At 48.1% G+C, this 22,385-nt stretch overlaps 1 protein-coding gene across 2 annotated transcripts in view; it reads right to left on the bottom strand.

The window, feature by feature from the left end:
* Positions 1 to 7,336: 7,336 nt before the first annotated feature.
* Positions 7,337 to 22,385, bottom strand: part of FATE1 (fetal and adult testis expressed 1) — a 30,798-nt gene continuing 15,749 nt past the window's right edge. For both annotated transcript variants that reach the window (XM_045883759.3, XM_045883752.1), the window contains exons 2-6: positions 14,482 to 14,822; positions 13,342 to 13,469; positions 9,173 to 9,279; positions 8,692 to 8,770; positions 7,337 to 7,929 (exon numbers count right to left, since the gene is read on the bottom strand). In XM_045883759.3, the coding sequence (XP_045739715.1) occupies positions 7,798 to 7,929; positions 8,692 to 8,770; positions 9,173 to 9,279; positions 13,342 to 13,469; positions 14,482 to 14,587 (552 nt within the window). In that variant the 5' untranslated portion in view covers positions 14,588 to 14,822 and the 3' untranslated portion in view covers positions 7,337 to 7,797. The remainder of the gene's footprint in view (positions 7,930 to 8,691; positions 8,771 to 9,172; positions 9,280 to 13,341; positions 13,470 to 14,481; positions 14,823 to 22,385) is intronic.

The raw sequence follows: 22,385 nt of genomic DNA, 5'->3' as shown, positions 1-22,385 counted from the left end.
TTCCCTGGGTTGAGAAGACAGACAAGAGTATCCAAGGAGACCAAAGGCAGCTGGAGTTTGCAGAACAGAGCACTGGGGAAGAGAAAGTTGCACAGAGAGAGAATTCTGGAGATCTGCAGAGTCCCTTTCAAGTTTTCAGCTGAGCATTTATCAACACACACCTATGAGGAAGGAAGTTATCCATGGCTGGGGAATGAACCATTCCAAAAAATTACAGGTTACAGTTCCCAACCCTAACACAGGGCTTGGAATAGTGTCTGATGCCACCAACTAGACTGGAAAACTTAATAATTCATGGGGTATCTGGTGGTGTATCCAGAAGGGTCCTGCTACTGTAGTGGGGAATAATTTGTTCCTAGACTGAACACTGTTCTGGTCCCACTGAAAAAGTCTGAAAAGCAAGACTCAAAAGGATCAAACTTTCCAAATAAGTTCACTTCATCCCAGAGCAAGACTCAAAAATATCTTTTAAAATAATAAAAAAGTATCCAGCATCCAACAAGGTAAAATTCACAATGTGTGGCATCCACTCAAGAATTACCAAGCATACAAATAATGTCTCCATAATGAAGAGGAAATGATCTATTAATTAAAACACACCCAGAACTGATACAAATATAGAATTACCAGACAAGGTTGTTAAAACAGTTAATATAACAAAGATAAAAGAGAATGATAAAAAGAAAAATCAAAGCACCATTGAGCTGTGGGACAACTGCAAGTGGCTGCATATAGGTGTTGGTGAAGTTCCTAAAGGAGGGGGAGAGAGAAAAAAATATATGAAGAAAAAATGGCCAAAAGTCTTCCAAGTTTGACAAAAACTATTAAGCCCACAGATACAAGAAGCTCAATGCTTCTTTCTAAGCATAAGAAACATGAAGAAAACTACACCAAGGCACATTATAATCAAATACCCCAAATCCATTGATAATGGGAAAGCCTTAAAACTAGCCAGAGAAATAAAACATATTATGTACAGTCACAAAAGTAAGGATGAAATCAAATGTCCAATAATAAAGGTAAGGACCTGATGGTAATAAGGAAAATCCTTCTGCTGAGCTTCAGGGTTTCCTTCCAACTTCCAACTGGACATTACTCTCTGGCTACCCTTGGACAGGTGCAGTTCATCTTGTCCCAGATCACACTGAATTCACCACCATCAGCCCTTAAACAGACATTTGTGACTGACTGAGACTTCAAGACTTCAGCCTCTGGCCTTCAGGGTGGCTTGGCACTCAAGCTTCTCCCTGTGCACAGCTTCCTGCCAAGTTCCCAAAGTCCTACAGTGAAGCCTGAGTCCAGACCATGCCACCTTTTTGCCAACACTCCCATGCACTAGATTGTGCACTGCCTGAGGGCAGGCATCAGGATCTGCATTTTTATACAGTGCCTCCTCATACAGCACTGCAGCTGGTTCCTGGAAATTGCCCCACACATATTGATGGAAGGAAGGAAGGGATGGAGGGAGGGGGGAGAACACATAAAGGTTAGACCTTAGTGCAGTTCTGAGGAATCTCAGAAGGCAGAGCTTAGAAGAGGGAACTGCTAGCAGGGAGATGCTCCAGTGAATCCTTCCAGGTGACTGGGTATCCCAACTTCTTTTATAGTCCAGGCCATTCTGGCCTCAGATTCAAGTTAATACCAGCCAGATTTTTTCTGATTGGGAAGGGAACTCTTCCATGACTGATAGCCTGGAGAGGCAGGCTCCGAGTCTCAGCCAGAAGCTAGTGCCCCAGATATTAAATTTCAGCCATTACAGCAGAGAAAGTCCTAGGCTGTAGGCAGAGAATGGTACCAAGGGGTGAATCATGCACATCATGGGTGGCAGGGCAGTAAGGACAAGCAAGCAGGAAAGCAGAGAGGTAGGCAGGCAAGCAGACAGCGACAAGGAGAGCCAAGAAGAAGCTAGAACCTGGGGATGCAGGGACAGTTTCTCATTTGTTGAGCAACTACCGTGTGCTGAATACTTGACCTAAGTTAACTCATTTAATCCTCACAACAACCTGACAAGTTTGATGCTATTATTATCCCTACTGCACAGATTCACACCTAAGCAATCTCGCTCCAAAAGCACACTCAGCCACAGGGCCAGCCTGGCAGGTGAACAGAGCCAGGGACTTGGGTATGAGTACCAAGAGGAGAGTTAGGTCAGAACTGCACCAAGCACTGCAGGCTCTTGTGAAGCTGAAGTTGCAGTGACACTGCTAAGTCCCAGAACTAAGGACAGTGTCTGGTACTTCTTGAATGGATGAGGGAATCATCTACATGACAAATTCCAAACTCTGCATTTGGGCATTCAAATCCCTTCTGGATCTCACCAGACCCACCTTTGCAGCTTCATCTCTTGTGGGGTCATCTCATGTTGGAACCTGGTGGGGTGTGGCTAGGTCTTGTCCTGGCAGTTCTGAGGCAACCATGGCATCCAAAGGCCAACCAGGTATACACCTTGTCAGCCAGTTGGGGTTCAACTCAAAGCACACGTGCCCAGTCTAAGCACTCAGTGTCAACTTCCTCTAGGGAAGGCAGCCACCACCCAGGAGGCCTCGCCTAACAAGTAATGCTAAGGACTCTGCTCATGCTCTGTCAACAGCAGGGCCAGGACAGTGGCAGGAAATCTAGAGACCAGGCCACCCCAACATTAGCTGTCTCTTACGGCCACAGGCCAATATGGATGGAGCTGACACTTCCTGGATGGAGCTGACACTTCCTGGTCTGGGGTCAAGCTCAGCTGAAGGACCAAAATGGAGAGCCTGTCTCTGCCCCAGGCCAGGCTCTGGAATCTTCCCTCAGCTAGAAGCTCTAAAAACTTCATTGCAGATGCTTTTGCCCAAATGGCAGAGGGGCTGGCTCCCAAAGCCTGAGAGACCTGCAGTAGACACTCTCCCTTCTGAAGAAGCCAGGGTGCATTTGAAGGACTGAAAGCAAAAACTGTAATCCAGTAGGGTTTCTGGGAGAAGCATTACATAACCCCTGCCCCTACCTCCATTACTTCTCATATGCAGAGAGCCATGGAGCTCCAGGTGGCATACCCCCCATACTTTGAGGCTGGGATGCCCAGAAATGCCCTGGGCCAGGCAGAGTGGAGGTAGGGGTGGGTTGTAAGGTGCATAGGCTTTTCCTTCTCTCCTACCAAAGCCTGCCTGGCCAAGCAGCCCCTCAGCCCCTCAGGCCCTGTACTCCAAGTCTTCTCCAGTCACTCTCCTAGAAGAGAACAAAGACTTAGCTGCCTTGGGCCAAGCCTAACATGGCACTCTGTGTCTTCATACTCCTAGAGGCCCCAGGATTTCATTCAGCTGCTTTGACAAGAGACAATGTTTCCCCACACAGCCACTTTCCCTCAGCTGGGAAAGACCAGTCATATGAAAGCCCATGTCAACACAGGCTCTAAGACCTGCACACTTTCATGGGCTCCAGCTCCTACTCCATGGAGGCCATCAGCTCTGGCTACAAGAAGGTGCCAGCCCTTGATCAGTGTCTGCCTCAACCCAATGCCAGCCCCTTTCCTTACCAATCAGATGACTTCAGAGGCAGGGTGTCCCTTGACCACAGTCAGCATCCATTGGCCCTTCTGTGAAGCCTCCAATCAGAGACAAGCCCCTGGGGGCTCATCAGTGCCTGAAGCCAGCAGTTACCTCCTGGTGTTCCTGTTCCCAGGCCACTGGGGTCCCTGAACCCCCACACAGCTGGCAGCTTCTCAGAGAGCTGCCTCACCCTGCCTGACACCAGCAGGGGAGACTGACAGTGGCTCAGAGGAGCTCATGCCCATGGCTGCAGCAAGCTCAAGACCCTGGCCCAGGGTGGCACCCACCCACTGGAGAAGCTGTCGGGCCTGCTGGCTGGATGCGTGACCCTCTCACTATGGGCCCCGTATACCTTAGGCTGTAAGCAGGTGAGGGCTGGTTGCTGGGCTGCCTGACTGTGGAAGCTGCTTGTCTGCTCAGACCCAGGAGCCAGCCCCTCCCAAGCTCCCTGAGGAGCCCTCGCTTACATGGAGCATGCATCACTCAGGGCTTTGTGTCTGGGGACTCAAAGCTGCCAGCTCACTGCCCCCATGCACCTGCCTCCCACCTTGGTCACAGTCCTGGCCAGCCTACCTGCCAGATGACAAGCCAGGAAGAAACCTGGGAGAGAAAAGAGGTTCCTGGGGTGGAGCAAGGTTGGAAAGGAAGCCATTCCTTCTTCTCCAGGGCTCCCTGGACTTGGCCTCTAAGAGGGGCCATGGCTGGGGAAGTGAAAGAGGGCAAAAACCCTTGGGTGGCAAATCATTAGCTCCTTTTCAAGAGGCCAGGTACAACAAAGCCCCCTCTGTGCACCTCACATCTTTCCACATGCCCACTTTCTTCTGCCTGGGAAGCCAACCTGAGACAGAAGAACCAGAATATTGAGTTTCAGCATCTGCATCTGCCAAGGCTGGCAAGAGTTTAAGGGCCAGCCCAGTGGGGCAGGCATGACCAGAGGTTTACTGCTTTCCCCACCTGCACACACATCTGGGGAACCGGCCCATCTCTCAGTGGGTTGTGTGGGGTGGCTTACATGAGATCCCATGCACAAAGCCCAGGACACATACAGGTACACATATCTATGCAACACTAGGAGGTCACTGATGGCTATCACATATGTGACAGTGAGAGTTTGCAAGGATGCACACCAAGCTGACCATGGGAGTTAGTTCTATAGCAGGGCTTAACACTGTGGGACAAGGGGCTTCTTTAGCTACACCTGTAATGTTTGCCTTTTTCAGGAGGATATCATCAAGCAGGACTCGTGTAATTATTTTTTACATGCAATGTGCTAGCTCATAGTAGGTGCACCAGAGAAAGTAATGGTCAGAATTGACTTACTTTTATGCCAGAGGCTTTTCCACAGTGGGCATGCCCTAAAGACCAGGCTTGTAAGACCAAGGCAAGTCCAGCCCTCAATTCAGGAGGCCAGAATTGCTCTCCAGGGACTCTGGTCAAGATGCCATCCTACCAGCCCTTTATTTCTGCTAGATGCCAGAGATACAGAAGGCAATGGAAGTTAGTCCCTTCCCTTTAGCAGCTCCTGATCCAGTGCAGGAACCAACTACGTACCCCTCTAATGCCAAGCCTGGGCAGCCCAGGGGAAGTTTCACAGAGGAATGATAAACAACACACTGCAGAAGAACCCCCTCCCCCACAGCCAAGTATGAATGAGTCCTTCCCCTCTCCCACCAGCCCATGGGGAAGTTCAAGGCTTCTTGGGAGATGGGTTGGGCTAAATAGCATCAAGGGGGTAGATGAACGCAACAGATTTTAGCCAGAAGGCTTGGTAGGAGGTGCCAGCCCCTACAATAGGGCCCCTCACAGAACTCTGCAGAGGAGCCCACTGCCTATCTCCCAGGTCATCATGGAGGCCATCATGGGGCAGCTCTTGCTTCTGTAGATGGAGCAGGCAGGCAGGGCTAGCAACAGCCAAGCAGTCACACCACAAGGTAAGGTATGGAGGGTAGCCAGGGTCTAGGCAAGTGCTCCACCTTGGCTCACCTAGCCCAGGAGGCATTTCTCCAGGGGACTGCCACACTGTTTATTTGCATCTCAGCTAAATTGCTCCCAAGGGAGAACCTTTGTTTTGCAACATATTTTTAGCCAGACTTCTTTTGAAAACATGTCCGTGTCTGCTCACACACACACATGCACACCCGTGTCCCAAAGGGTAGGCCTTGCCCTGACCCGCAGCAGCCTTCTCTTCCTCTGAGCCTTCTGGCACAGCCAGCTGGAACAGAAGAAAGGGGCAACTTTCAGAGAGCCACTCAAGGGCAGGCCTTCTGGCATCCTTAAATCCAGGCCTCTCCACTCTGTTTGGCTGGCCTCCTTCCACGTCCTTAAAGGCAGTGGGGACTTTGGGATTGTAGCTGTTGCCCAATAAGTCCCTGCACCTTTGGGCCCTGGTCTGCCCTGAGGCTGTGGGGAGGGGAGGGGTGGCCTGCAAGGAGGTTCCCCAGCCTTCCTCTTAGTCCTCAGATGATTCCTGGGCACCAGGGCCCATTTGGAGGTGGCAGGGAGGCTCCAGGTTCTCCCCAGGCCTCTTGGCTTTCCCAACTAGAAACACTTGTGTCTGGATGCCACTCTCTCCCCATTCCACAGAGGGCTCTCCTCTGGCACTCCATTACCCTCTCTACTCTGGGACCAGAGAGGGAAGTTCCCAACCGTTTCTTCATTAAGTGTTCTTGTCTCCACTTTCGGCAGGGTCCAAGCCCCAATGGCCACATGCATGGTATCCCACAGGGCTAACAGGAGGCCCCTGAGAGTCAAGAGTAGAAGAACCCCCTCATTGTATGGGGGCCATTGATCACCAGAGAAGGGTGGGGCAGGGACAAAGCAGGCTTACAGCTCCAGTCTCTGTCTTTCCTTCCCTTCTTCCTTCCATCCCTGTCCCAGTCTCTCTCATCCTCCCTGTCCTCCCACTATCTCTATCTCTGTCTTTCTCTCTCTGTCTCTGTCTCTTTCTCTTTCTCTCTCTCTCTCTCTCATACACACATACAGACACAGACATACACACACATACAGTCATGTTTATTTTATATCTAATGACTAACATACTTTCCTACCTTTATAGATGGAGATGCCCTGACAGATTAGGAAGGTCCAGTTAGCCACTAAAGCCAATAAGAACTTTCTGGGTCCCTGCCCCCCAAGAGATGTGTATTTATCTCTTGGCCCCAGGGAAAGGGGCAACAGTTTTTCCCAAAGCCTCCTGCAGCCCAGCACATCTGCCCCATGGTCAGGCCCTAAGCAGCAATGCTCCCATTTGCTCAACCCAAGTCCCACTGTCCTACCAGCAATCTGCCCTGTGTGAGGTTAGCTTCATGGGGCTGTGGACATGGGGGAGAGGGGTTCAAAGCCCCTCCATGTGACCTCTCATCCAGCCTCCACAGCTGAGTAGGGGTCTTGCCCTCAGTCAGTCTATATGAGACAGGAAGAGCTCGAGGCTGGAACACAAGAAAACCCATTCTAGACCTGGATGACCCTGGACGATGTTCTCCCTCTCCAGGGCTCAATTTCCTCCCTGGCAAATGGAAAGGTTTCTGGTGCATTCCAGGTTTCCTCTGATTGAGTCCCTGCAATGCCTGGCCCAGAGAAGCTGTTGAAGAACAGCTTACCCACAAGCACTCACTGTCATGAGCCCAACAGGAAGGACTTTGCGAAGCTCTGCCCCTAAAAAGACTCCCTGCCTGGGCGGGGGACTTTGAAGAGGAGGGAAGGGAGGGAACCAGGACCCTTGGGTTGGGGCATCAGCCTGGTCCCTGCAACAGTGACTTTGTCCAGAGGGGCTGTCCCTACATGAATCCTGGATGTAAGAAGCTCAACCACCAGTGTTTGCTGCTATCAGTGAAATTTTATTGAGTGCATTTTCTGTGTAGAGCCCTGTACACAAAGTGGAAGAAAACTGGGAATGCAGAGCCAAGCCCCTGCCACAGAGGATGGAACAGAAGGGACACTGAGGGCACAGAGGCAAGTTTCAGCTCTGAGATGGTCACTATGGAGCCCTGATGGGCAAGCAGGAAACACCTGCCACTGGTGTTACTCTGGGGACGAGATGCCACCTTCCTCACCCTCCAAAGTGGCTACATTTCAGCCCATTCAGACTTTTGGAATGCCACACTTCTTTTACCTCCCAGCTGCTAGGGCCTCCCCCAGGCAAGCTGTGTAATCAGAGTTAGAAAATGGCTCTGACGCTGCTAAGGACTGCGGGGTGATGGAAGGAAGATGGACAAGGGCGGCCCAGGGAGAAAAGGGAAGAAGAAGAAGGAGAAGTGGGCTCAGGCGGCATGAGGCATCACTGGCGCATCCACAGCCACAGGTTGGCGACGCAGGCCGACACCAGCATGGTGAAGAACAGAGCATCCCTGTGGCGCCAGGTGGCACCCTGGTCCTCCAGGGCTCGCAGCCGGCTGGTGATCACGTGCAGCTGCAGAGACCAAAGGGGCTGGTGAGTGAGATTCTCCTGGGGAAGCCAATGGCTCACCACTGGGGACAGTATGAACTTAGTACAGGAAGGGGCTTTGCTGCCCTTTGGGAGGCCAAAGTGCCTCTGGATGAGAAACAGGCAGAGCAATTGAAACCAGGGGCTGGGGTGGGCCCATGGGACCGAGGGCCGGGCTGCCTGCGTTCGCAGGCCCAGCGGCCTTGCCCCCGCATTGGTGTTCACCCAGTTGTCTGGACGAGTCCAGCCTGTCCGAGCTGTGCGGGGGGAGGTGGGAAGGGCATTTCAGTCCTGGGCAGGCGGGCATGGGGGCAGCTGCAGTACCAGAGTAAAGGCTCCAGGATGGGTGACACTCGGGGTTCAGAGACAGCCACCAGGGCAGATGTCCCTCCGGGCCTGCTGTGTCCTCTCCTTGAGAAGACAACCCCTCCCTCAGACCTCTTAACACCATTCTCTCTGCACAGATTTCTATCCTCTTCTGTTGCCTCTTCGTCCCCCTTTTGACTTCCCCTATTCCCTTCCCACACATCTCAGGGAGAGAGGCAGGGCTGAGGCTGCCATCAAGATGGGACACTAGAGCCCTGAGGACTGGGAGGAAAGGAAGGGGAGCCTAACCTCACCTCCACAGCTAGAGGCTAAGATGACTTCAAGGGGGGTGGTCTCATTGCTGCTGAGGCCCACCTGCCCCAAGACACCATGATTCTGCTTCCACCCTCCCAGTGGGTCCATAGCACAAGAGACGCTTACCTGTCTTCTCATGACTTCCATCTCCAGTCCATTTAGCTCTTCCAGGCCAATCTCTGCCACCCTATCTGCGTCTGGGTTGCTGGGAAATAAGAAAAGACAGGGGGTTGAGAGCTGCTGGTGGTCCCAGGCCAGGCATGGCAGGGAGCATAGGAAGGCTATGAGGGCAAGCGGGTAAAGTCAGGCGTTTTTCTAAGCAATGACTGTCATCCTGAGTCCTTCACTTCCTGGGTAAGCAGATCCTGGGACCTGAGGGCTGGGAGCCACCCCAGCCCAGCCTCAGTGCGCTCAGAGGCCCCAAATGGGCAAAAGACCAGGAGGTTCAGGGGCTATGGTGAGGAGACAACAGAGCCCCAACATTCCAAGAATAGCCAGCTGCTCACACCTTCCTGGTCAGTCTGTTTGCTAGCCCATCTGGTCCACCCTGGTCCCTGCCCAAAGAGCTCCAGCTTTGCTCCTGCAGGATCCCTGGGATCTTTCTTACCGCTCATAGTGGAATCTCATGTTTTGGAAGCCACCAGGATACTCCTGGGGGTTGGCATCACCATGGCCTGGTTCTCTCAACATTCTGGGCGTTGGCACCTGGGGCCCCTAAAGAAAGGAATGGTCAGTAAAAGTAGCCCACTCAGTCTCAACTGAGCAGCTGCCCCCCACTGCCTAAGACCAATGGTGCACCCTATCAGGAGTCACGTGGTACCTGATCCTCTGGAATCAGGGGTTGGCAGCTTCAGACCACTAGAAGAGCTTGGGAATCCCACAAGTTGGCCAATTGCCACAACTCCGCCCATACCATGCTCCTCAGTAGCTTCTAGCCATCCAAGCTATGGGGAAAGAAGAGCAGTGACAGGGATCCCTGTCCTCTGCCAGCACTGTCACATGAAGACATCAGCTGAGTCAGAGAGGAGAATGGAAAACCTCAATTTTAGAGCCAAGGAAACTGAGGCCTGACAAATGACTGTACTTCCCAAGGACACACAGTAAGTGTTGGAGGTCAGGATAGAACCCTGGCCACTGAGAGACCATAACCTCCTTCTCTGGGTGAGCACAGCCATCCCAGCGGCTTTCATTTTTCTCCATCTGCTAATGACTACCTGGAGTGGATGTCTTTGGCCCACAGCTCTGGGGCTAGGGTATCTCATGCCTTGAAGAGCCAATGTGTGATAGAGGAACAGAACATGCCAGACCCACCTGGATTCAAATTTCAGCTCTAGGTTTCCAGTGCAAGATGAAAAATTTCACAAGCTATTTGATTTAACCATGCCACATGCCACCCTGTAAGCCCTTATCAACATCAAGTCGTTAAATCCTCTTCATGGCCCTTCAAAACAGGCATTACTATCATCCCATTTTGAAAGATTGGAAAACTGAGACACAGAGAGGTCACATTACTTGTCCAAGTCACACAGATAGTAAGTAGCAGAGCAGTCATTTAAAGCCAGGATATTTTGCTCCAGCTCCAGTGGTCGTGCTTTTAACCATTATACCAGGACGCCCCATATTGTATACCACTGAAGGGGAACTTCAGACTCCATTAAAATGAAAGTGAAGACAGTAAAATGGTATAAAACCTGTAAGAAAGAAGATAACAGGAGAGGAGAGGCCACAAATGATGACTGTGGCATTCAGAGAGTGCTGAAAACAGAGCCAAGGGAAGCAGGCCTTGTGGCTCAGAAGCAGATGGGGAGCAGTAGAGGAGGGAGTCCTCCTCCTGCCAGTGGCCAGAGAGGACCCAGACCTGGAGGCTGCAGGGACACTGGGGTGGTCTTGAAGACCTGGTGGGTGGGGGTGGGGGACAGCTGCCTTGGCTTAAGGTCTGTACATGGAAGAGTCATCCAGCCCTCTTACTGCACCTGGCTGGCAGCCAGGCACTTTCCCCCGAGTTCAAACTTGAGCTAAATGAATGGAGAAGCAGGGGTGGTTGTGCCACAGAACAGAGTCCTCTCCACTCTGGCATTTACAGGTGCCTCCTGCACAGCCCACCTTGCTGAAGTAGAACCTGCTGTCTCACAGACCTCACCAAGACATAATTCTTGGCTGGCGCTATTTGCCTCATTCTTAACAAGGAATTAACCTTGTTAATTCTTAACAAGGATTAACCTGTCACCTGAGAAATATCTGCATCCCTCCTATGTTCTTAAGAGCAATAGTAAACTGCAAGGTTGAATGATTTCTATATAAAGGATTTTCATAGGAACTTTGCCATCATGCTCCATTTGTTGTAATAATGCAAAATTTCTCTTTCTCAAAAGTGCACACAGATATTGGTGTGACTTTTTCTGTGTGTACTTGACAGTCATGCTATTTTATTTTCCTCCTCATCTTCTTCTTACAATACCTCAAAAATAGGATGAAAATGACAGTATGTGTCAAGAAAACCCCAGGACTATAAAGGAGAATTTGATTGAGAGTTTCTCTTAGAACAATTTCTACACCATCCCCTTGATTTTCCTACAGATTGGGATCAGAAAGACAAAAGGTTTTTTGAGAGATCTGAAGGCAAATAAGGATGAGTAACTGGTGGCTTGGGTTTGTTTGTTTGAAATAACATAGTTTGTTTTTAACACATAAATATAACAAGAATTAATGTGACAACATCTGCAAGTCGATGATAGCCTATTGTGGTTTCCATCATAAGACAGGTCTAACTGTTCAAAACCAGTTGTCTTGTTGCTTTTTTGTTTTTAATTTTAGAAACCCTTTATTTAGAATTATATGCATTGTAAAACATAAGACTTTTATAGCAATTTGATGGAGATTAAGAAAATCTATGAATTTCAACAAGTCCTAGCTTCCCTCTACTATTTCAAAAAGTGTTATTTTTATTTTCATGTACTTTTCAAGGCACACTAGTTCCCCCACACCCAAATCAGTGGAACACCATTATGAAATTTTTTTGTCCTTTCATGTTGTGGTTCTCTCAGAGGTGGTTACGGTTCCATTCTTTTTTTTTTTTTTTTTTTGGCTCAAAAGTAAATGATAAATAGAATTGATAAATTTCTTAATTCTAAATGTCTAATTTCTTTTTTAAAAAGATATGTTATTTATTTATTTGACAGAGAGAGAGACAGCGAGAGCAGGAACACAAGCAGGGGGAGTGGGAGAGGGAGAAGCAGGCTCCCCGCCGAGCAGGGAGCCCGATGCAGGGCTTGATCCCAGGACCCCGGGATCATGACCTGAGCCGAAGGCAGACACCCAACGACTGAGCCACCCAGGCGCCCCCTAAATGTCTAATTTCTAAATTCAGTATAATGACTGTTTCTTTTTAAAGTACTCCTGTGGTCCTAATAGGTAACTTAATGTCTCCCCACTGCCCCCCAAACACCCTATTCTCCCTCAGTCTCATGGGCATGGGTGGCTTGCTGGAGCCTGAACTGCTGGAGCAATTTGATTTGAATTCCACTTTTGGACACAAGAAGCCAATTCAGTATTTCTGGTTTATTTTTTTTCCCAGGAGGTCTCTGATCTGAGAGCTCTATTTCTCTTTATTCATTAGCAGTGGAATCATTTGGGCCTTTATCATAACTCATTCCCTAGAACAGCCAGGCCCCCTTACTCTCCAACCTTGTTGCCTTTCCCCACTAACCTCTGCAACACTGTAACACCCTGGTGACCCTGGTTAACAGAATCCACTACAGAACTACCTGACACAAGTGATTCCCTAGAATATTCAGGTCATCCTCCTCTCCAAAATGGCTGCCTTTTCCCAGTATCCTTTGTAACATTGTACCTGCCATTTTTTTTCTAGAACATTCCTTAACTCACATTAAATTAGTTTAAAGGATTGGCTACAAAATAGTCAGATTCAATTGATTGGAATTCCTAATGGCAAGGGAGCATAAGAACCTAATTTGCCCTACTTTTGTCCCAGCCCTGAGAAATATATTTTTTATTTATATATATTTATATTTAATCTATTAGATGCAACCCATCCACATTATCAAAAATTAGTAATCCTTTACTTAAAGTCCACAGAGTGTAGATGTTAACAAAGCTACAAAATACTTTCATAGCAACACCTAGACTAGTGTTTGATGGAATAACTGGGAACTACAAGCTACCCAAATGGACAGGTAAACTTGACCCTTAGAGTGATCTAATCACTAGGGAGGCTGAGGGAGAATTTGGACTTAGACCAGGGACTGTAGGGCATGCCTGGGGATGGTGGGACTCCCCAGTGGCTGCAGGCAGATGCTTTCTTTCCTGCTCTTCCCTCCTTTGGTTCTCTTGGTTCCTGCCCAAGCTGATTATTTAATTAATAATTAAATAATTTATATAATTATAATTTATATAGATAAATATTTATATATAAAATATAGATATATAGAGAAATATAGATAGAGATTTATTCATTCATTTATTTATGAAGGAAAGTTTCATTTCACACACACTAGTTTTGCAGAGTAAAGTGTATATGTAGTCCCCAAGTAATATGTGATTCAGGTGTTCTGGACTCTCAAGGTTGAACTCCCAGCCTACCAAAGGATGGCCGTGACCTCTCATTGGACATCCCTGCCTTCACTGTCTCACCAGTACACAGGAGCTTCCTCCCTTGCCCCCAAGTCAACATCTGGCTGTGCTTGACCTACCATCATCAGGCAGCTTGTACTCCCAACCCCAACCCAGCCGTTGCATGCCAAGGGCTCCATACAGTACCGTTTTCTTGGGCCGGGTGGCAGTCATATTCCAAACCGGTTGCCCTGCAGCAGAGCCAGCAGACTTTGGATCCAACTTTTGTCGCCGCCGAGAGGCACCCAGGGACTGAGATCCATGCTCCATCATTTCTAGGGAGAAGAAGAAAAGCCCCAGGAACACCCATAGAGGCTGTGCCAAGGCTTCCTGGGCACGGGATGCACCAGAAAGAGGATAAGGTACCCAAACTTCTTAGGAATCATTCAACACTCATTAACTGCTGTCCATTGGCAGATCCCAGGCCTCAGTCTGTTCATCTGTTCAAAAGTTTAGCAAGTATTTACTGAGGGCCACGCTCTGGGCTAGGTTACTGGAAGGAGAGCAATGACCAAGAGACAAGATCTCAGCAATCAAGTAACCAACTGTCTGTGTGTGCATAGCGTGAGTGAGGGGGCAAAACAGAAATAATCCATCAGTGTTAATTCAGATCAAGAGATACATGCTCCCAAAGTGATAAGAACAGGGCAACATGGCAAAAGGAAGGGACTACTTCTAGAAAAGTCAGAAACAACATTGAGGCAGAGACCTGAAAGAGAAAAAGATCCCTGCCATGTAAAATCTAGGGAAAGAGCATCCCAGGCAGAGGTAACAGTCAACACAAAGGCTGTGAGGAAGAACCAGCCTTGGGCTGTTATAAGGACAAGCATAAATGCAGTGTGCAGTGGGTCACCGTGCCACAACATGAAATATCTTGAGGAGGTCACCTTGATTGGCTCTTGTAGATCGTAGAAAGGAGTTTGGATTTTACTCTAAAGGAAGAGAAAGCATTGAAGGACTAGAGGAGAGAATTGATCTGATTGATCTTATAAGTTGAGCCCTCTGGGTGCTTTGCCATAGACACAGTGGTAGCTTGAACAAGGGGGAGATAAGGACCACCCATGTGGTCCTTATCCAACTCTCTCACAGGCTGCAAAATGCTCACATCACCAATTCCTTTCCTCCCAGCTTCCCTGTCCCTAAGCCACAAGTACATGTATATGCATACCAAGGCACAGACACACCCGTAGCCACACATACATGCATATATATGAGTCTGCCCAGCCATACACACACCTTGCACAAGTGCAGAGACCCAAGGAAAGGGACATTACAGGGGCTCCTCACCTGCTATCACCAGGTGCTCTTGGTTTTGCATATAGCTTCCAGGAACCAGCTCTTCAGCCAGGGATGTTTCCATCTCCTCCTTGATGCTAAGGGGTCCTCCTGCCATCACGGCCAGTTTTTCACTTTTAAGCTATAGCCAAGGATACACAGGAAGCAGGGCGCAGAGCAGGCACTTGGAAAATCAGCTCTTCAAGGGGTAGGAGCTCAAGCAAGATATAGCTGGATATGGGGGTGGAGCCAGACTCCCTCATTGGGCTCAGGCCTTGGACCCAGCACCTTGTGTTCCTGCTGTATCTTGTTGGCTTGGTTCACAGCCTTCTCCCCTGCTACTCTGTAAGCAACTTAGAAGGAAAGATAAGTGTCAGAAACTTTGCCTGTGAGAACTACCCTGGCTCTCAGGTCACTTGATTTGGCCCCATTGAGGGGCAGGTGGGATCCACCCTCCAACATTTCTAAAGAGAAGCAAGTACTAAAAGAGAATAAATAAAATAAAGAGAAGCAGGTACTGGCACAGGACCCCAAAGCCAGTCAGTAGTCAAGACAGGGTTAGATCCCAAGACTGTCATGGCTTCTGCAAGCCCAGCTCTGGCTAGTAATCTAGGCCACAGCACCCTTCGGAAGGCATCCTCTGCAGAACACATCCCGTCTCTCCCAATCTGGAGTTCCCAGGGAAGGGAGATGGCCTTTTGACGCCCTGGGTCAGCCTGGGCAGGAACCATGAGAACCAAAGGAGGGAAGGGCAGGAAAGAAGGGATCTGCCTGCAGCCACTGGGGAGGCCCCACCATCCCCAGGCATGCCCTACAGTCCCTGGTCTAAGTCCAAATTCTCCCTCAGCTTCCCTAGTGATTAGACCACTCTAAGGGTCAAGTTTACCTGTCCATTTGGGTAGCCTGTAGTTCCCAGTTATTCCATCAAACACTAGTCTAGGTGTTGCTATGAAAGTATTTTGTAGCTTTGTTAACATCTACACTCTGTGGACTTTAAATAAAGGACATTACTAATCCTTGGTAATGTGGGTGGACCTCATTTAATCAGTTGAAAGGCCTGAAGAGCAAACACTGAGGTTTCCCAGAAGAGAAGAAATTCTGCTCAAGACTGCAGCATCAGGAAAAAAGAGAAAACATAAACTACTGGGATTATATCAAAATAAAAAGCTTTGGCACAGTAAAGGAAACCATCACAAAATAGAAAGGCAACCTAGTGAATGGGAAAAGATATGTGCAAATGCTATATCTGAGAAGGCCTTAAAATCTAAAATATATAAAGAACTGATACAACTCAACAAAAACAAAAACTCCAATTAAAAAATGGGCTGGGACCTGAATAGACATGTTTCCAAAGAAGACATCCAGATGGCCAACAGACACATGAAAAGATGCTCAACCTCACTTACCATGAGGGAAATGTAAATCAAAACCACAATGAGATATCACCTCACACCTGTCAGAATGGCTCAACAATACAAGAAACAAGTGTTGGCGAGGATGTGGAAAAAAAAGAAACCCTCATGCACTGTTGGTGGGAATGTAAATTGGTGCAGCCACTGTGGAAAACAGAATTGAGTTTCCTCAAAAAATTATACATCAACATGGATAGGACTGAAGGAGATTATGCTAAGTGAAATAAGTCAAGCAGAGAAAGTCAATTATCATATGGTTTCACTTATTTGTGGAACATAAGGAATAGCATGGAGGACACAGGAGAAGGAAGGGAAAAATAAAGGGGGTGGGAAACCGGAAGGAGAGAGGAAACATGAGAGACTATGCATAGACTCTGAGAAACAAACTGAGGGTTTTAGAGGGGAGAGGGGTGGGGGGATGGATGAGCCCGGTGATGCGTATTACGGAGGGCACGTTCTGCATGGAGCACTGGGTGTTATACAAAAACAATGAATCGTGGATTACTGCATCAAAAACTAATGATGTATTGTACGGTGACTAACATAACATAATAAAATAAAATTCAAAAAAAATTATAAATAGAAATAACGTATGAAACAATAATTCTACTACTGGGTATTTACCCAAAGAAAATGAAATAAAACAACAACAACAACAAAGAAAATAAAAACACTAATTTGAAAAGAAATATGCACCCCTATGTTTATTGCAGCATTATTTACAATAGCCAAGATATGGAAGCAGCCCAAGTGTCCATCCATAGGAATATTGGATATTGAATAAGGAAGATGTGGCATATACATATACAGTGGAATATTGTACAGCCATTAAAAAAAGATGAAATCATGCCATTTGTGACAATGTGGATGGACCTAGTGGGTATTATGCTAAGTGAAATAAGTCAGACAGAGAAAGACAAATACCATATGATTTCACTCATATGTGGAATCTAAAACAACAAGCAAAAAGCGGAACCAGACCTATAAATACAGAGAACAAACTGATGGTTTCCAGAGAGGAAGGGGGCAGGAGGATGGGTGAAATGGGAGAAGGGGAGTGGGAGATACAGACTTCCAGTTATGGAATGAAGAAGTCATGGGAATAAAAGGTACAGCATGAAAAATATAGTCAGTAATATTAAAATAGCATTGTATGGTGACAGATGACAGCTACATTCATGCTGAGAATAGCATAATGTATAAACTTGTTGAATCGTTATGTTGTACACCTGAAACCAATATAACATTGTGTGTCAACTATACTCAAATGTAAAAAAAAAAATTTTAAAGACTGCAACATCTCTCCCTGCCTAAGATTCCAGTGTGCAGGCCTGCCCTGCAAATTTTGGCCTTGCTAGCCCCACAGCGGCAGGAGCCAACTCCTTAAAAGAAATCTCTGTGTACATACACATACATACATATATCCTATTGGTTTCTTTTCTCTAGAGAACGCTGACTGATACAACCACCAGAGGTGAACCCTCGGCTCTTGCGAATAACTCCAACGTCCCCGGGGGAAAAGGAGGCTATTTGCAAAAGGAGTCAAGCACAGCTGGGGCCAGGTGGGAGGAAGAGGAGGAAACAGGGAGGAAAAGAGGAAGGGAGGAAGGAAAGCGTGAGAGAGAAAGGGAAAGGCTGGAACTTGCCTAGAGAGGGTGGCATGGTCTGGGCTGCCTGGCCCCCTCCCTGTCCCCACCTGTCCAGCTGACATAGGCTGGGACATTCCTGAGGGCCCTGAGGAAGCCCTTCCCAGATCCAGTGGAGCAGCTGCAATGAAATCTGAGCTTTCTGGAAGGCCACCTTAGGAGCAGAGAAGTGTGCTTTTGTGGGACTCAGGAGCCTGGGAAGCAGGAACCATGGGTTTCTGCCTGGCCAGGGTTGCCAGATCGAGCAAATATAAATACAGAATGTCAATTGAATTTGAATTTCAAATAAACAACAAGGAAGATTTTTAGTGTTAGTACACTCTGTGAAACATTTGAGACAAACTTGCACTAAAAATTTATTCATGGTTTATCTGACATTCACATGAGACTGTGTATCCTTTATTTTATATCTGGCAACCCTACATCCTGCCCATCCTCATCATGATCTCATGATTTGACCTTGAGCAAGTCTTTCCTTTCTTTGGGCCTCAGTCTCCCCATTTGACAATGCAGCTAACAATCCCCTCTTTACAGTGTGGCTGGAAAGCCCCCACTGTCTAGTGTGCCAACCTTGGGGGCTTGAAGGCCTAGAGCATCCCTAGATCAGAGAACTCTGCCAAGCCTTATGGGGGCCCGGAGGATGGCTCATGGTTAGTGTAGGTGGTGGGCTTACAGAGACCTAGACCCCAGTGGAAGGCTCCCCAGAAAAGAGGGCCAGAGAGCCCAAAGTTCTTTCCACCCCAGAGATGAGACAGATGCCTCTGGAAAGGGGAAGGAGGAGTCCAGAGACTATCTGGCTGAGATGTGTGTATATGTTTGCAGTGTTTTACACAAATGAGATCATACATTTGAGGTACGTGCCCATTCTGCAGTTTACTTTTTTTTTTTTTTTGCAAGTACCTGAGACATAGTAGGAAAGTCCTTATAAAAGTTTAAAAGAAAAACACATAGAAATGTGTAACCTTACATGTACACACTTCAATGAAAAGAAGGCCAGGGAATTCTTGTCTATCACTTTCTTTCTTTCTTTCTTTCTTTCTTTCTTTCTTTCTTTCTTTCTTTCTTTCTTTCTTTCTTTCTTTCTTTCTTTCTTTCTTTCTTTCTTTCTTTCTTTCTTTCTTTCTTTCTTTCTTTCTTTCTTTCTTTCTTTCTTTCTTTCTTTCTTTCTTTTCTTTCTTTCTTTCTAAGGTTTCCCGGAATTTTTTCTCAGTTTTATTGAGAAATAAGCAACTTACTTTTTTAAGTGCACAGTGTGCCTTGGGGATCTTGCACGTCAGAACAAATCTCCCTCACATCTTTTAAACACAGCTTTTGCTGCACAGCTGTGCCCCTGTTTATTGATCCGCTTGTGGACATTTTGGGTGTCTAGAGTTTTTCACTTTTATAAACAAGAAACCGTGAGCATTCCTGGACATGCCTCTTTGCACACATATGTAAATATTTTTGTAGAGCAGGTGCCTAGAAGTGGAATTTGTGTGGTTCTAGGGTATGTATGTGGACAATTTTTACTAATATTGACCGATATTGTCAGTGCCCTTCCTAAGAGACTGTGCCAAGTGGGATCTCAACAAGAGGAAGAAAGATCTGTTTTCTTCACAGCCTTATCAACAGAAGATATTATGAAACTTTCTAAAAGGCATCAGTATGATGGGTAGAAAATGATATCTATCTCATTGTTGCTTTAATTTTATTGCTTTAATTATGAATAAACCTGAGCAATTTTTCATATGTTTATTGATCTTCTGTATTTCTTTCCTGTGAACTGTCTGCTGGAGGGCTTGGATCTTTATTAAAATGAGAGCTGTTTTATTAACAGAAAGGGATGGAGATGAAAGCTCTCCCTCCTTTCAAGCTAAGTGTCTCCAAAGAAAACATATCATCTTTTTCCCTAAAGGTGATCATGAGCACATAGCCTCCACTGGGGGCCAAACAATTCCAGTTAATTGCATCCAAGTTTGTGCTGAAATCTAGAGGGCATCCAGCCCCCCCAACAGAGCAGGCTGTTGTCGGCCTGTCTGCCTGCCTGTCTGCTCTTGTCTTATGTCTGTCTGTCTCTCTGCCTGCCCGACCACCTGCCTCCAGGAACCCGGGCCCAGGATCCGTACACCTGGGAGTGACACTGGGGCATCTTAGGCTAGTTGTTTCCCATGCTCTGAGCCCCTGTTTCCCATCTTCATATGGAAGATTGGGCTAAAACCCAGTTTTAAACTGTTTTATGGTTTCAGGGAGGTATGCTGGGGCTACCTGGGCTTCAGGGCAGACTCCAGCCTCTCTTCACAGAGAGCAGCTCGCTTTCGTCACTTTCTCATATTGGGGTTCTATGGAAGAGACCATTCAAAGCTAGCAGGTGCAGTGGTCTACTGCATCCCAGCCCTGCTCAGTTTCAGGCAGCTACAGTCCCAAGCCCAAACGAACAACCCTGAATTGGGCTGTAAACTTAGATCCCAGGCATCTGGGAGCTTCCTCTCCTCTTGCTAATGAAACTTACGAACCTGTAAACAATTCTCCTTCCTGCTCCTGGAAGCAGCTGGCACTGATGTCATCCCTGGAGCCCCAGGGCCTCCCCGACCAGAAGGGAAAGGGAAGAAGGACTAGCGGAGCCTTGCATTCCTTAAAGACACAGGGAGGACAGAGGCATAAACTTCAGGGACTGTAAGGCCCAGGGAATGAGGACCACCTCGTAAGCAGAGAGAGGGAAATAAGTGGCAGGAGCATATGGGGGCAGCCCTTTGGACTCATTCCAGCACCCCCCCCGCATAGGGACAGGGCCACCAGCAGAAGGTTATAGGGAGTACCTCGATTTCCAAATGTGGGCACTTCTCATTCAGTATGACTGTCTTGAATCAAGACTGACTGGGTGTCAGGTCCTGAGACTAGGGATAAATTTCCTGTCTTCATGGAACTCAGGCTTAGAGGGCAGACAGAAACAAGCCGACAGACAGGAAGGAAGTCCACAGGTCTGTGGGGATAGTAGCGGGGGCTTGTTTTTGAGGCAGTGCTGCCCTAAATCCTGCTACACTCTGCCTTCCTGGAAATGTGGTGGGTGGTCCCTCAAGCTTTGTCAACCTAAGAGCGAGAGACTGACTCTTGTTCCCAGCACCGACAGCCTCTGACTGCACACCTCCTGGACAGCTCACTACTTCCTGAGGTGGCTTGGACTGGGTGGAAATGCTGGTCAGGACCCCACCCACCCCCAAACTCTGGTCCAGTCTGGAGGGAGCAGCCCCAGCAGAAGTGGGTTAAAGACACTGACACAGAGCCACAGCCTTGACTGCCAAGCTTGCATCTCGGCAGTCATGGCCCTCCCTGCAGCCCCCGGAGTAGCCCCCACAGGAGCAGGCTGCCTGAAAAACTGCCGTACAGCTGCAACTGAGTGTAGGGGAATTGTTGCTAGCTAGGTGCCCAGAAAGGAACTCAGGACTGCACTGTGTGCCTGTGGGACAGAATAGCCCCAAAGAGCAAAGACTGGGAAGCTTGCCTTCGGGCTCCTGGTGTAGCCAGCTGCTGTCTCTGCTGCTCGTTGTCTCTGCTGGCCTGAGAATCCCTTGCCCCCAAAGCTGGCAGCACATTTGGAAACCTGGAGGGGTTTAGTTGTCTGCCTGTCAGTTACCTTTGCTCCATGTACAGGGAACCCTTGGAGTGGGTGGGAAAGGCCCTCTCTCCTGATCCCCGGCAAGGGCGTCAGATAAGGTGACCTGGCAGAGTCCATGGCCTCGCCTGCACAGTGACTCCTCAGATTGAAATGTATCTGCTTCCAATTGTTTCCATGTCCAAAGACCGAAATGTGATGTGTATGTAAAATTCAGGAGAATCAGAAACCAAAGGAAAATGACCAACAATAATGAAGAGGTGGAAAAAATGGTGCAGCTGGAGAATGAGGTGGAGGAACCCAAGCTGAGAAACCCAGGCCTGAGAAGCTGCGTGTTTTTTCCAACAAGCAGATACTCCTCCCAGTATCCCCCATTTTAGGTGGACAAGCTGGGCCACTTCACAATTCGGTGGCAGGGCTTAGAAGCAAACCAGTGCTTTAAGATTGGTGATCCAGGGTCCTTGGTAGAAGAGGAGGAGGTCGGTCCCAAGGGAAGAACTGGCTCAAGAGAGCCTCAGCAAGCAGCCTCCAGCCCCATGCCGCATTGACCTGCCCTTCACTCTCCCAAGACAGAGCTAGCAGGCAGATCCTAACACAAAGAACACACACGAGGGAGGATGGGGTGGGTCAGAGCCCAGGCTCTGCAGTCCAACAGTCCCCTCCCCGCAACCTCTTGGGGTTGGAGTCCTAGCTCCTCACTTAGCAACAGTGTGCCTCAGTGGTCCTACTGGGGAAAAGGCAGGTCAGGAGGCATAGAATATGAAGCACTCAGCTCCGAGCAGAGTTAGTGCTTGAAGCCCAGCTGCTGGGATTCTCACAGAGGCCACGAAGCCTCCTGCTCACTATAAAAGGTGCTCCAGCTTTATCAGTGACCCATCTCTGCATTTTCTAGGGTCTTCAGCTTCTCCTCCTTGCCAGGATGATTCTCTTCAGCACTGAGATATCATCACATCTTTCCCAGCATGGGGATATTGGTTCCATGAGGGCAGAGACCTTGTCAGCCTCACTCAGCGCTGTCTGTCTCCCATGCACTTAGCACAAGACCTGACTCCTGGTAGGAGCTCATTAAGTAGTTGTTGAATTAAAATGACCTGAATATTAAAAAAAGAAAAAACACCATCCTGCTTCGGTGTCTTGTCTCACTCATACTACTGGCCTTTCTCAATTCTTTGAAAATGTCGTCACCACCATGCACAGTGTCTCCACTCCTTTACCTCCTAGGCATTCCTCTCCTCATTCTAGTCTGCCTTTCTCATCCACAATTCAACT

The sequence above is a fragment of the Mirounga angustirostris genome, unplaced genomic scaffold (assembly GCF_029215605.1).
Source record: "Mirounga angustirostris isolate CCGP_5_RB_7025 unplaced genomic scaffold, mMirAng1.0.hap1 SCAF_11, whole genome shotgun sequence".
Lineage (NCBI taxonomy): Eukaryota > Metazoa > Chordata > Mammalia > Carnivora > Phocidae > Mirounga > Mirounga angustirostris.
Note: the sequence above shows the minus strand (reverse complement) of the source record. Positions and strands in the feature narration are given on the sequence as shown.